General features: G+C 32.1%; 4 protein-coding genes across 11 annotated transcripts; 3 read left to right on the top strand and 1 right to left on the bottom strand.

Moving 5' to 3' along the window:
• The first annotated feature begins 428 nt into the window (after positions 1 to 428).
• Positions 429 to 2648, top strand: LOC122396291 (RNA-binding protein 48). Of its 3 annotated transcripts, none has more exons than XM_043394543.1 (5): positions 429 to 804; positions 1089 to 1279; positions 1498 to 1686; positions 1816 to 2313; positions 2385 to 2640. In XM_043394543.1, exons 1-5 carry the CDS (start codon positions 700 to 702, stop codon positions 2491 to 2493), a joined length of 1092 nt encoding a protein of 363 aa, XP_043250478.1. In that variant the 5' UTR covers positions 429 to 699; the 3' UTR covers positions 2494 to 2640. The 3 variants fall into 3 exon arrangements, with proteins under 3 accessions (XP_043250478.1, XP_043250479.1, XP_043250480.1); XM_043394544.1 differs by having other exon boundaries at positions 429 to 820; positions 2385 to 2636; XM_043394545.1 differs by lacking the exon at positions 1498 to 1686 and having other exon boundaries at positions 2385 to 2648.
• On the bottom strand, positions 2502 to 9300 carry LOC122396290. Of its 3 annotated transcripts, none has more exons than XM_043394542.1 (6): positions 4495 to 4607; positions 4161 to 4405; positions 3929 to 4096; positions 3338 to 3758; positions 3077 to 3267; positions 2502 to 2882 (listed from the first exon to the last, which is right to left on the bottom strand). In XM_043394542.1, the coding sequence occupies exons 2-6, from the start codon at positions 4347 to 4349 to the stop codon at positions 2694 to 2696; spliced, it is 1158 nt and encodes a 385-aa protein (XP_043250477.1). In that variant the 5' UTR covers positions 4350 to 4405; positions 4495 to 4607; the 3' UTR covers positions 2502 to 2693. The 3 variants fall into 3 exon arrangements, with proteins under 3 accessions (XP_043250477.1, XP_043250476.1, XP_043250475.1); XM_043394541.1 differs by lacking the exon at positions 4495 to 4607 and adding an exon at positions 9245 to 9300 and having other exon boundaries at positions 2503 to 2882; positions 4161 to 4494; XM_043394540.1 differs by having other exon boundaries at positions 2503 to 2882; positions 4161 to 4642.
• On the top strand, positions 4829 to 8963 carry LOC122396288 (zinc finger protein 107-like). Its single transcript, XM_043394534.1, has 6 exons — positions 4829 to 5925; positions 6086 to 6258; positions 6328 to 6486; positions 6615 to 6743; positions 6825 to 8288; positions 8380 to 8963. The coding sequence occupies exons 1-6, from the start codon at positions 5442 to 5444 to the stop codon at positions 8572 to 8574; spliced, it is 2604 nt and encodes an 867-aa protein (XP_043250469.1). The 5' UTR covers positions 4829 to 5441; the 3' UTR covers positions 8575 to 8963.
• Positions 9042 to 12791, top strand: LOC122396289 (threonine--tRNA ligase 1, cytoplasmic). 4 transcript variants are annotated; one of them, XM_043394536.1, is made up of 5 exons: positions 9042 to 9165; positions 9605 to 9691; positions 9830 to 11385; positions 11469 to 11758; positions 12451 to 12788. In XM_043394536.1, the coding sequence occupies exons 1-5, from the start codon at positions 9100 to 9102 to the stop codon at positions 12597 to 12599; spliced, it is 2148 nt and encodes a 715-aa protein (XP_043250471.1). In that variant the 5' UTR covers positions 9042 to 9099; the 3' UTR covers positions 12600 to 12788. The 4 variants fall into 4 exon arrangements, with proteins under 4 accessions (XP_043250471.1, XP_043250473.1, XP_043250474.1 ...); XM_043394538.1 differs by having other exon boundaries at positions 9089 to 9310; positions 9616 to 9691; positions 12451 to 12791; XM_043394539.1 differs by having other exon boundaries at positions 9090 to 9287; positions 12451 to 12789.
• Positions 12792 to 13601: the final 810 nt, after the last annotated feature.

The raw sequence follows: 13601 nt of genomic DNA, 5'->3' as shown, positions 1-13601 counted from the left end.
ACATCCGTTTTATGTTTCTACTTCCGTCAATAGGTTTTAAGCAAATTATTATAAGGCATATTTTAATCAAATGTTATTGATTAAAAACAATCGATAGACATATAGCTATTGAAAATATCTTAACGTAATAAATTTTTAATATGAAAACGTAAAATAGGGTGAAGGGTAATAGGGACTTAAGATTTGTTGCATTGAAAGTTCTACTTTTAAATTACAATTCTTCGTTACGAATATTGTTTTCTGCAACTTATTTTTCACAGATTAATGTTTTCGAGGATTTTGTACTATTAAAAATAAGCTTTCCAACAAACAATGTCATTACTATGTTCGATTAATACTATAGTAATAAAACGATGGTACATTTCTTTATTGCGAAGGCCACCTGTTCTGGGTTATTGAGATTTACACTCTTAATGTTTCTCATACGTGTAGGTGTAACATAAACTATTGTGGTTACAACTGTTCGTACAATTATTACAATTGAAATATCGATATTTTTCATAATGTACAATTTTCATATGATATTATTGTAACGAACAAATATCGAATTTCATCAAAAACGAAATATGCGACTTGGAATTGTTCGACTAAAAGTCTTGACGAAAGCATTATTGGGGAATTTCGAGAAATTCATAGTTTGTCCAACGCGGAAAATTGTAACGTAGTAAAACAGTAAATTGGAATAAAGAATTATAAATCATGAGTGATAAACACGTGATAACGAAACTCCCTCATCATGTGCAACAGAAGCTGTGTAACACACGACCACCTTATAGACAAGGGAAAAGATTGACATCCGTGAAGGTAGCATTGTGGACTTGTATCCTATTCAACATAAAATATGTGCACTAATGAATAATAATTGTAATTTAAATTTGGATGTTTTCTTCAAAATACTCTAATATTTTAGCGATGTAATTACAGAATTAATATCTCTGCCATGGACTTTTAATAGGCAATTTTTAATTATGACGCTTTCGTAGATCTTACGGTCTACGAATAATTTTATAAACTTTGCGATTTTACATATGAATTTATATTTTGCGTTTCTTATAATATTTCCTTGACACACTAGCTCTGTGTGACAGGTATATACAATAAATGATGAATCAAAACATTTGATGGTATGTGGAGTACCAAAACTCCAGTTACACGAAGAAGTAAAGAAACTCATTGATCCTTATGGAGAGGTAAAGAAGATTCATGTAGCACCTGACTATCCTACAGAAGAATTCACAGAAGCTTATTATGTACAATATGCTCGTATACAAAGTGCAAGGTTTATATTAGTTTATGTTTTTATATTAATGGCATCTTATTCAAAGAGATAGTCAAGTGTAAACTTCTTTGAAAGGCTATTCTCTATATTTTCCATATTTTAATAGCTGCACATTTTTTGCATATTTCTGTATATTTCTATACTGTGCCTTATAAAGTACTTCCACACATTATTAAATTTATTGATTCTAAATTTGCATGCAATGTTATGTCGTACAGAATAGCAAAACGCTTCATTGATGGTAAAAATTTTTATGGAGGTTTACTACACGTTTTTTACGTACCCGAACTAGAATCTGTAGCAGAAACTAAAGCTAAACTTATTCAGCGTCGTCGGGACGTAGCTATACGTATAAAGAGAAATCAGCAAGATTCACTAAATCCAAACATTGACAAATTTATTCCTAAGTACGTTGTAAAACTTATTGTTTATAAGAATGTACACATAGTGATACAAATGTATATTAACAACCAATAACTAATACCAATAATACAATTATTCAGGGAATAATGTCAGTATTAAATTTCAAATTGTAGAGAACAATACCATAGAAAAAAGAAAACACCAGCACTACCGTTAACGAAAGAACGTCTAATTCAACATTATCCTGGAGAAACATTGTCTTCCATTTATGACGGCATACCGCGAAATATAGATCCGAGACCAGTATCCGAACCTAGCTTACCTTCGACTTCGTATAGTAATGAAGTAAATGATTCGATCGCGTTTGCATTATCGCATGCTCCGTATCATCCAACCGAAGCTGTTATTAGAAAAACCGAAGTTAAAGAAATTACATCGAAATCGAATTTTCGAAGAGGCAAAAGGAAAAATTATAAAGGACAGACTGTTGACAGTAACATCAAAGTCAAAGTAGTTAGGCCTGAAATTGTAGACACAAGCACCATAGTAAAGTGGAATAAATCGGAAAAAAATTTATTCAGTAATCCTAAAAAAATTCAGAGCAATATAACTATCAAATTAATACCAAAATCCGATAATGAGAAAAAAAGAATTGTAATAAAGGACCCAAGGTATGTCCTGTATTATACGCTATTTCGAATGTTCTGTCCTAATAAGTTATTATTAATACATATTGTTTCAGTGTATCACAATTGGTACAACCGAGTAAAGATCTCCAAATTTCAATTGAAGAAGCCAGATCTCAGATACGAGCAGCTATGCAAGCAAATAACAAGGAAAATCCATCGTAATAAAGCGAGATAAACAATAGAACATATTGCTATAAAAATCATTTATTTCATTCTAAATAAATTGCAACAGTCTAATATTTTACGTTTATACTTACAATTCTTCTTTTTTTTTTTTACAATTATCTAGAAAATTATAAAATACCTACGAGGCAGAATATTCGAATACTTCTTATAATAAATTAATGTTCCTAAAAAATTAATTAAATAATAACTGACGAATCTGGATCCCATTGCATTCCGTTTAATTTAGCTCTTGCAACGCATCTTTTATGCGGAGGTGTATTTTCTTGCATTTTGGGCATTATATTTTTATTTTTAAACGTCTGCGGAGAGTTTATCGAAACTTGCGTTCGTCCATTGTTCGAACGATTTCCAAGAGGAGGTCGAATCTGAAAGCGAAGATGTCTGAATACTATGTATGCCGGGGGCCATTAAATCTCGCGAGATAATGATAGACTTCCGATATTAATTGGAAGATTTGACGCCTTACAATAAATTAAATGGACAAACCGATCCTTTAACCCAAACCGGAACGTTTAGTTCGACCATTGATTTTATATGAATAAAAAAAATTATTAAATACTTTTGTGCATTCATTTCCATTTTTCTTTTCATCTGTTGCTATTTTTATTTCCGATTTCCCGAGCACGCTGGATACTAATGAGTCTCTCCATATTTTAATTGCATCATTATTGACAATGTTAATCTCCTTTGGTTGTTCAACATTATCAATGTTCTGGTTTGAAGTTGTTTCTTCACTTTTCATTTGGTTTTCTATTAATACAAATATTTGCTGGTAAGTTAAGACTTTAATAAATATCTTCAGCAACAATAACTCCCTCACCAATTTCAAAGCTAGTCTTGTTTTTAGACGAAACGGTAGAATACGACGAGTTGGAGTCATTTGATTTGTAGCTGTCATCACTATTGTGAAAATTTAAAGCTTCTATCCTCTCAGCAGTTAAATCAGGCAATGCTTGTATTTCAGGGATATTAAATTGCGACAACATTTCACAATATGACAATCTTGGATATAATACATCTGTCTCATAACTACCCTGCCTGTGCAAACATTCTTGAGATCTTGCTTTTAAACGTTGTATAGATTTGGGTGGTAATATTGGTGTTCTATCAAAATTTGCAGCTGGAGATCTAGGATCTAGCCCCAAAATATCATAACGTTCTTTTTCTATTGATGTCATTCTTTTTATAACATTTAGATTATTGACTGTTGGCGTTACTGGACTGTCTGTATTTTTATTTTCCTAAACCGAATCAACCAAACTTTACATGGCACTCCTTATAAAAATAATTTGAAAACTTATGATCTCAATTTTGTAAATAGTTAAACTTTAATAAATAATTAATGAGGTATTATATAATTTTTATTGAAAAACAATAAGTTCTAAGCTATAAAATGACTTTGGTAATTTACCCCATCCAAAAACTGAATTGTTTTACTTTCTACTATCCTTGGCACACATTTATTTGGTGTTAATGGTATTACTTTATCCATATCAGTTTCTAAATATGGCTTTGTATGCAAATGTTTTGGAACTGCTGAAATGGTTCTTTTATTCAATCCAATTGGTGTAGAATGTACCTATTAATGTTATATACATACATATTAACATTATGTATTTCTAACATTATAGTATACAAATTACCTCTATTGGTGTTCTATCTATACCAATTGTTATTGATCTAGGATCCATAGATAATGTTGTACGACATATAGGTGATGTGTACATAATGTCTACCTGTTTGCTTATTTCATCTATAGAACACTGTACATTTGTTTCCTCTTTTTCCGACTCATTATTATGGAAAAAATACTTGGTAACATAATTTCCCATTATTGTTGTTTTTAGATATCGTACGCCACAATTATCGATAAATTATAATACTCGTTCTGATTTAAAGATGTTATTTAAACAACTTATTTGAAAAGTAAAACGAAGTCTTTTTTTGTCTAGTTAATAACTTTTATAAACGATTTACCTTAAACAAATGTACATAGAAGTTAACATCAAACAGAACTATAACTCGTGACACTGTGTTTTAACCACTTTCAATAGCATTCGACAAATTGTTGACGACAATTTGTCTGAAAAGTAAATTGACCAAAGCTGAACCAACGTGCAATTTTGAATAAGAGGCGATGTTGCCAGACGTACCGGGTTTGTCGTGCATGCGTGTTGAAGATGAAATGCTTTAAAGGCTCGTTTTTACGCGGTAGTAGAAGTCGTGATTTTGTCATCGAAATTTATAATAGCGTGACAATCATGAATAAAATTTGGTTAACTGTATAATAACGATAATAACGTTACATTCATAGTTGGCTCTCGTTCTAACGAAATCGTGACGAAGTGTTGCCAACATGTAATTTTAAGCAAGTGGTACCAAATACACTAACCTCATTCGTTATTGCTAAGGCGACTAAGGCCTTCTAATCACTGCTCTTTGTTTTCGTTACGTATATGCATATAATATATATTTTAAACTAAACAACTAAAATGACATATGTTGCGTTTTCTGCTAATGAACTTTAAATAATAACATGTAACTAATTGATACGAAATTGTTTTTTTATTTGAAGTGTAAAATCTATTGCAATCATCGTTAACTACTTGTTGGTTAAGAACAGCTAAGTTGGCGTACACGTATTGAAATCAAGAAAATATTGTATTATTTGTTGAATTATGATTATATGTACATTGTAAACGTTAATATAAATTGCTAATTGGAAGCAACAGTATGAAAGGAATTTAAATAATACTAACGCATCGTAAGCTAATGATATTGATACCTGTTAGGTTATTTTTATTATAAAAGTAATTCGTTAAAACGTACACCGAACTATTGTTAATACTGTTTTAATTGTTATATTTAAAATCAATAAAATCGGATTTAGAAGAAAGTGAATTTGCGTGTTTAAATATAGAAATATGTCAATCGATACAAATTTGGTTCAAACGGAATCTATCAATTTCGTTTGTCCGATATGCGACTGTCGGTACGAGAATAAAAAGGAATTTTATGATCATTTATATATTCATGCTGGAGATGTACTACTGAAGCATATACAATGCTTAAAGAAAAATGAAAACAATGAATCTCAGACAGAGCTAAAATATTCTAACCAAGAAAGATTCCATGATAATTTTCATGAAAATATAGTAAGACCATTCAAGTGTCAACAATGCGATTTCACGTTTGACAGAGCATCTCAATATGATTATCATTATCGAAGTATACACTTAGGTGAAAAGTCACAGCTCTGTGAAATTTGTGGTAAAGGTTTCTTTCGAAAAGCAGACCTAAGGACACATTTAAACATTCATTTAGGAACAAATATTTGTATTTGCGAAGTTTGTGGAAGAAAGTTTAATCATATATCCAATTTGATTAGACACGGCAGAATGCATGCTGGTAATTGTATTATTTGTACAAGAAATTGTCTAATTGGGAATAATGTTCAGATATGACATAGATATAGAAGGATGCAATATGGAATAAAAATTTTTGCAACCATTGTCTATCTATGTTCTGTCTTATGGAACAAATTAAAAATTTGAAATTTAATTCATAGGAATAAAACCATATCCATGTTCCATTTGTGGTAAACGTTTTACTCAAATTAGTTCTCTCGCGAGACACAAACGTATTCATGAAAGGTCGAAAGAAGATATTAAACATCAAGCACAAAACATTAGTGATAGTGTTAACATAGAGAAAAAAGATCATGTATTGAACAAAAACAGGGTAATTAAAAATATTTTGTTATGTAATATTCTTTAATACGAATATATGTATCTCATTGTCAATTTATAGTTTGTTGAAGGTAATGCATCTGTTCACCAAAAGGCAGTTAAGAGACAACATTATTGTAAAGTTTGTGGGGAGAGTTTCAATTTTATTTTTCTCTTAAGAGAACATGAGAAAACTCATTCGGAAAATGCTATCAATTTGGAATGCGAGAATAACGAAATGGTAAGAATTGTAAAAATGATACAGTAGTGCCCACTTAAGTGTCCGCGGTAGGTCCCGAGCGTGGTCACTTAAGTGGGCACTACTGTATTTAAGAGATCCTTTATTTCTAAATGTTTCCTCTCATTTAGAGTTTTCAGAAAATTACAGAACTTCAGGAACAGAAAAGTCACATTAATAATTTTGATTTCCTTGAAAATGAAACAAATGTAAAAAGAGTATTGCCATTGGAAACAATCATTTATATCACGTCGGAACAGGTAAATAATTCAATATTTAGGATTTTATGATTTTAAAATACGTTCGATCGCTACATAATATGACTTTGCGTATTGAAAAAGTTGAAGAAAATAAATCTGGAGAACATCGAGGACACTACAAATCATATTTCGCAAGAGCAGTTACATGAAACAAACGAAAAGGATCAAACGACTGAAGAATTAAATATCTCGGAGAAGTTAGTACTTCATAATGAGCAAACTCTATGCGACGATGGCAGTCCGATTTTGTTATATAAATCCAACGATTGCGATGCGAAAGAAAATGTACTATATGTGTGTCAAGTAGAGGAACCTGTTCTTAAAAACAGACTGGGTACTAAATTCGCAAATAGTAATGAACATTTCACGTATACACAAACATATGAATCTGAATTACAAAAATCAGAGACACTTCAGAATTATAACACCCTGGCAAATATTTCTATAAATGTTACCGATATGTTTCAAAAAATAGATATATCGGAATCCAATATTAACGAACATATTAAACCTGATTTGAATATCCAAAATCATCAAGATATAAATACGGTACAAAGTGAAAAAATTTCTGAAAGTTCAAATGATGTAAATAATACTACAAATCACGATGAACCGATGTTGCGTTTAGTACAAACGGAAACAGGGGATCAATTTTACGAATTTCTTATTAATAATTTAGTTGAAAAATTACCAAATATACAGTCTGTGAAATCTTCCGAGACTAAAGATGAAAATATAAATATTCAAGAAAATACAACAAATATGTGCTTAAACGTTAAAAATTTAAACGAAGAAGTTCAACACGAACAAAATATGCGCGACGATATGCATAGTGATCTCCACTATACACACTATGAATTACAAGGTGAAGAAAAGAATTTTGTTACGAATCAGATTCTATTGGATCCACAAACTGATTTTGAGAAATACGTCGATACAAATTTTGAGGTTTTCGAGAGATTACATTACGATGATAGTTCGGAACATTTTCTTGAATTTGTTGAAAATACAGGAGTTGGAAGTCAAAGTTCAAAAATTTTAGAATGTAAGGAGAACGAGCAACTTTTACCGTTTCAAGGCTTCAGTCAAATTGATTCTATGCAAGAGAATGAAAAGAATGTTTCTATTAGCGACAATGAACAGGTTCTTTTAACTTCTCTTACCGAGGACACGCCGTGTGAAATAAATACGAATAATAACGAAATTCTTGAAAAAGACGAAGAACAGGTGCAAATCACCGACACTATCGGAAGTACTACGAAGCTGGAGGATCAACAAGAAGAATCGAAAAAGTCTAAAGTATTTTTACTAAAATTTCAATGCACAGTATGTGAAAAATCATTTTCGACCAGTTATAATTACAAGCAACACATAGGTACACATTTTGCAGACCAACAAAAGTTTCATTGTAGAGAATGTAAAATGTCCTTTGCTTGGAAATCAACATTAAATAAACACATTGCAAGTAATCATAGACCAGAAGGTCCGCAGAAATATGCATGTGATATATGTCAAAAAATATACAATACGTCTTCGCAAGTAAACGTAAGTATACGCATACATTTAAATATCCACGTTTATATTACATTTTTTTTTTTTAAGCCGGTATTACATAAAAATATTTTTCCCTATACAGGAACATGTAAAACGTGATCATTTGAAACAACGAAATCATGTTTGTTCTCAATGCGGTAAATCGTTTTTCAAGAAATACGATTTAAAAATACACAATAGAATTCATACGGATGAACGACCATACGTTTGCCGCGCTTGCGGAAAAAGGTTTCATCATCGAAGTCATATTATTCGACACGAACGTATACATTTTTAGAATAATGCGAGCTTCTGTTGTTTCTTTAAAGCAGTGATTTCCAAACTTTTTGAAAAGTCCCTCACTCCCGAGAAAAAAATAAAATAAAATTTCTATACCCGATATAAAAAACAGTTATTTTCAGAACCCCTTCGATTGCATTTGTTTACATTCCAAATTTTCTATCACGTTACTCTTAGATCGTAAAGTGGCCTCATTAGGGGTTATCGTTATGGAAAACACTGGTTTAACACACTTAGAAAATACATTATGAAATATACATATTTATAAACTAAAGTCGTTCTGCTATGACATTAAATTAATAGCGATCGACAGTGACCTTCAAGTTGTGTTCTATTTCTTTTTGTATGTTGTTCCTTAGTAAATTATTATTTTTTTAATAAAAAGGAGGCATTGAAGAATTCAAATACATTGAAATCTCTGTGTTTCATTTCTTGCCATCGTAATCCTATACTAATTTCATATGCGAAAGTATGGTAGTCGCATTACGTACTCGCTACGTCTGTAGTGCATTATAGTTTCAATATGGTCGACATCATGGGTGACGACGTGGTGAATAACGTGCAAAATTTGAGTTTAAAGGATGAAAAGGCATGAATACGATTTTCATTTGATACAACTTTTATCAATTTTATTTGTAGCGTTAAAGTATGTTGTCAAACTTACGTACTTGCAGTTCTAGAAGCATTTACAATGCTTATAAGCGGAAATATGTTTCTAGGGTTGGTTATAAAACATGTCATTATCGTATTTTTTCGTAATATTATTTAACAAGCTATATTTTTCTATCGTTTATCTACTTTTACTTGGAAAAGAATGACGTAACTTACTTCCGTTACGAGAATAACCTGATTTGCTGTTGTTATAAGAATGACCACCCATGTGAGAATCAATAATCTGATGTAATTCGAACGTTTCGTTTCCAAACGTGTGACTTAATTCTTTAATACGTTAGCTTTGTGTTTCATAAGTCTAAGCAAATGTTTACGAAGTCTTATAACGAAATTTAATATTTCTTTATCGAATTTAGGCGAAAATGATAAAATTAAAGAAAAAGAATGCTGCCGACGATGAAAATTCGGTATCCGAATTGAAACCATGGCCCAGTTATATACAGGTATAACATATTGTTTATATTTAATAATACGTGAATAAGTGAAAAATAGAAAACTTTCTACACCTGGTGTTTTCTTTAATTTGAACACTTAGAATAACAAAAAGTTAACTTACAATGTATATTTAAACATTTTTCCAGGATCGTATTGTATTGTGGGACAGACTAAAAGCAGCATATGAGGCTTCATTAGCTGAAAAGCCAGTTACTGATATAAAAATAACACTTCCTGATGGTAAGGAAGTTATTGGTCAATCTTGGCGTACATCGCCATATGAAGTTGCAAGAAGCATTAGTCAAGGTCTGGCAGACAGTACAGTTATTGCAAAAGTCAATAATGAATTATGGGATCTAGACAGACCTTTGGAATCCGATTGTAACCTTGAACTTCTAAAGTTCGATCATCCTGATGGTCAGCAAGTCTTTTGGCATTCTAGTGCACATATTTTAGGAGAAGCTATGGAAAGGGTATATGGTGGATGCTTGTGTTATGGTCCGCCGATCGAAAACGGATTTTATTACGACATGTATCTGGGTGAGAAAGGGATCTCAAATTTGGACTTTCCTTTCTTGGAAAGTCTCTATAAAACTATAATTAAAGAGAAACAGCCTTTCGAGAGACTAGAAATGACAAAGGAAGAACTATTAGAGATGTTTAAATATAATGAATTTAAGATTCGAATTATTAATGAAAAAGTAAATACGCCTACTACTACAGTGTACAGGTGCGGACCATTAATTGATTTGTGCAGAGGTCCGCACATTAAGCATACAGGAAAAGTTAAAGCTATTAAAGTTACCAAAAACTCTTCCACTTATTGGGAAGGAAATGCCAATGCAGAATCTCTGCAGAGACTGTATGGTATCAGTTTTCCAGATACCAAACAATTAAAAGAATGGGAGAAGTTTCAGGAAGAGGCTGCTAAAAGAGATCACCGAAAAATAGGAAAAGAACAGGAACTGTTTTTCTTCCACGAACTTTCTCCGGGTTCGTGTTTCTTTCAACCACGCGGAGCATATATCTATAACACCCTGATCGAATTTATTCGTTCTGAGTACAGAAAGCGAGGCTTCCAAGAAGTAGTCACACCTAACATTTTTAATAGTAAATTGTGGCAAACGTCTGGCCATTGGGCGCATTACGCGGAAAATATGTTCTCATTCGATGTTGAAAGGGAAACTTTTGCGCTAAAGCCGATGAACTGTCCCGGTCATTGTATGATATTCGATGTTCGTAACAGATCGTGGCGCGAATTGCCACTGAGACTGGCTGATTTTGGCGTATTGCATAGAAATGAAGCATCTGGTGCGTTAACTGGACTTACCAGAGTGAGACGTTTTCAACAAGATGATGCGCATATATTCTGTTCGCCCGACCACATTAAAGAAGAAATAACTGGAGCTCTCGATTTTCTGCGACACGTGTACACCGTTTTCGGATTCACGTTTAATCTATGCCTGTCTACGAGACCTGAAAAATATATGGGAGATATAAGTATGTGGAATGAAGCCGAAAAGGCATTAGAGGACAGTTTGAACGCGTTCGGAGAACCGTGGAAACTAAATCCTGCAGACGGTGCATTTTATGGTCCGAAAATTGATATAACGATTATGGATGCATTAAAAAGACATCACCAATGCGCAACCATTCAGTTGGACTTCCAACTACCAATTAGGTTCAATTTATCATACATTAAGTAAGCAGAGATATTTTGGTTATTGAAATATCTTAAAATCAATTTCAATTCGAAACGAAAGGTTAATCGTTGTAAAATTTTAGCGAATACGGGGAAAAAACGAGGCCTGTAATCATTCACAGAGCTATTTTTGGCTCTGTAGAAAGGATGATTGCTATTTTAACTGAATCTTATGCCGGAAAGTGGCCATTTTGGTTGTCTCCGCGACAAACAATGGTCATTCCGGTAAGTTCTCAGTTCGACGATTATGCTTTCCAAGTGAAAGACAAACTTTGGGACGCTGGATTTATGGTAGAGGTTGATACAGATCCAAGCGATACTTTAAACAAAAAAATACGAAATGCGCAACTGGCACAATTCAACTTCATCCTTGGTAATGGAAAATGCTAATATATTTTGTATATTACAGTCATACCTCGAATTTACATACTAATTGGTTCCAGAATAGGTGACGTAAGTCACGGTAAACAATGCATATTTGTATATGCAGATGCATAGATTAACATTAGATTAGATTAAGAGATAGGTTTTTCATTTTTCATTAAAGCCTATCGTGCCTCTACTAGAAACGATGTAAATCAGAGTATGACTGTATATAGTAACGTACTGTTGAATTTTACCAAATTTGGGGCCCAACAATGATTGATAGACAAAGAAAGAGAATAGTTATAACGAGAGGAAGCGAGATAGATATACATTTCAAAGAGATGCCGCCTCGACAAAAAACAATCATGCAGTATACAAAATGTTACTTTTCGTAATTTCGATGTTATCTTTCTGAATCGCAAGAATTGCAAGAATCCCAGCAATGCATTTGATATCATTTACAAATGTGTAAGATAACAATTATGGAAGGTCAATGTTTCCTTGTTGCATGATCAATATTTTCTTGTGTCATCTCTGTGTGCTACATGTGTTTTGCTTTCTTTTGTTTGATCGATTCTTTTTCCTTCTCTACCTGATCAGGTTTCGTTGAGTGGGGATAGGTCGTGGAAGTTCAACCGTGCATTACTATTGTATTATAAAATACCAGAATATATAATGTTTACGGTAATATATTTTCAGTCGTCGGAGAGAAGGAAGTTAATGCTGGCACGGTAAATGTGCGTACCAGAGATAATGTAGTACACGGAGAAGTTGGTGTTGAAAATTTGATTGAAAAATTTAAATTATTCAAAGAAAGGAAGGACAAAAATTGCGAGGAAAAGTTTTAAATAAATTTTTCGAACGAACAGAACATTTATTTATTTATTTATAGTCGGTAATTCCGATATTATCAATTGCAATACTAAAACGAAGGAATTTAAACATATTTTAAATGTACTAAAAAAAATGCACATGAAGATATTTAATTAAAATGCCGCGTTAAGAAAATCTCCAGTTTTTAGAAAAATCGTACAAACAGTGTTGCTTTATATACAATATTTTGCATTTAATGATTCTCAGTTCAAAGAAGTTTCAATATATTAATGTAATAGAAGTAGAAAATACACATAAATTTGTTTTAAATATTACTTGCATTTATATTTATAGAATAAATCGTGTATATGCAATTATACATATGTGAATCATCATTGAGTCACACAGTGCAAATGGAAAATCACATGACACACACCATGTTAAGCATTATTTTTAAAAATATTTTTTCCTTTAAAAGTAGTAATGTTCAAATTGTAGAAATAATATATTTCAAATTTTCTTTCCTAGTATTTTTCTAAGGACTTATCATTTTATTTAAGAGCTACAAATAACTTTTGGTTACCTTACCTTCCATCTTTGTAACAGAAACATTGAGTGTACATTGTAACTTGAAATGTTCATCTCAACGGCTGTGCTTCATAATTTATTGCAGAAACTGTCAGTATAAATATTGCTGTAACTGCGTTTGATGTCCTTCGAGGATAAATTGTTGCTGTAAATTGTACGTCGTATCGGCGTGAAGAGAAAATTTCCGTCTTTTGAATGTTTATAGCCACCTTTACAATAAAATAGCATATTCGATCAAAACTGTTCTCGATTCATTGAAAGTCGAGTTACTATTGATTTTTTAATTAATTACCCTGTTAATCTTGTTCATAGCCTTTCTTCATGTACGTTTTAACAAGTTAAATTACAATTCGACGTTGATTCTGCTCCGGTAACGGTTTTTCTGTTGAATATAAATTCTCGCGCATGCGCAACCGGTAGCGTCAGTACCGTGAACGAATGATTTATAT

The sequence above is a fragment of the Colletes gigas genome, unplaced genomic scaffold, assembly GCF_013123115.1.
Source record: "Colletes gigas isolate AHSC1104 unplaced genomic scaffold, ASM1312311v1 Colletes_gigas_Sc00007, whole genome shotgun sequence".
In the NCBI taxonomy this organism is placed as follows: domain Eukaryota; kingdom Metazoa; phylum Arthropoda; class Insecta; order Hymenoptera; family Colletidae; genus Colletes; species Colletes gigas.
Note: the sequence above shows the minus strand (reverse complement) of the source record. Positions and strands in the feature narration are given on the sequence as shown.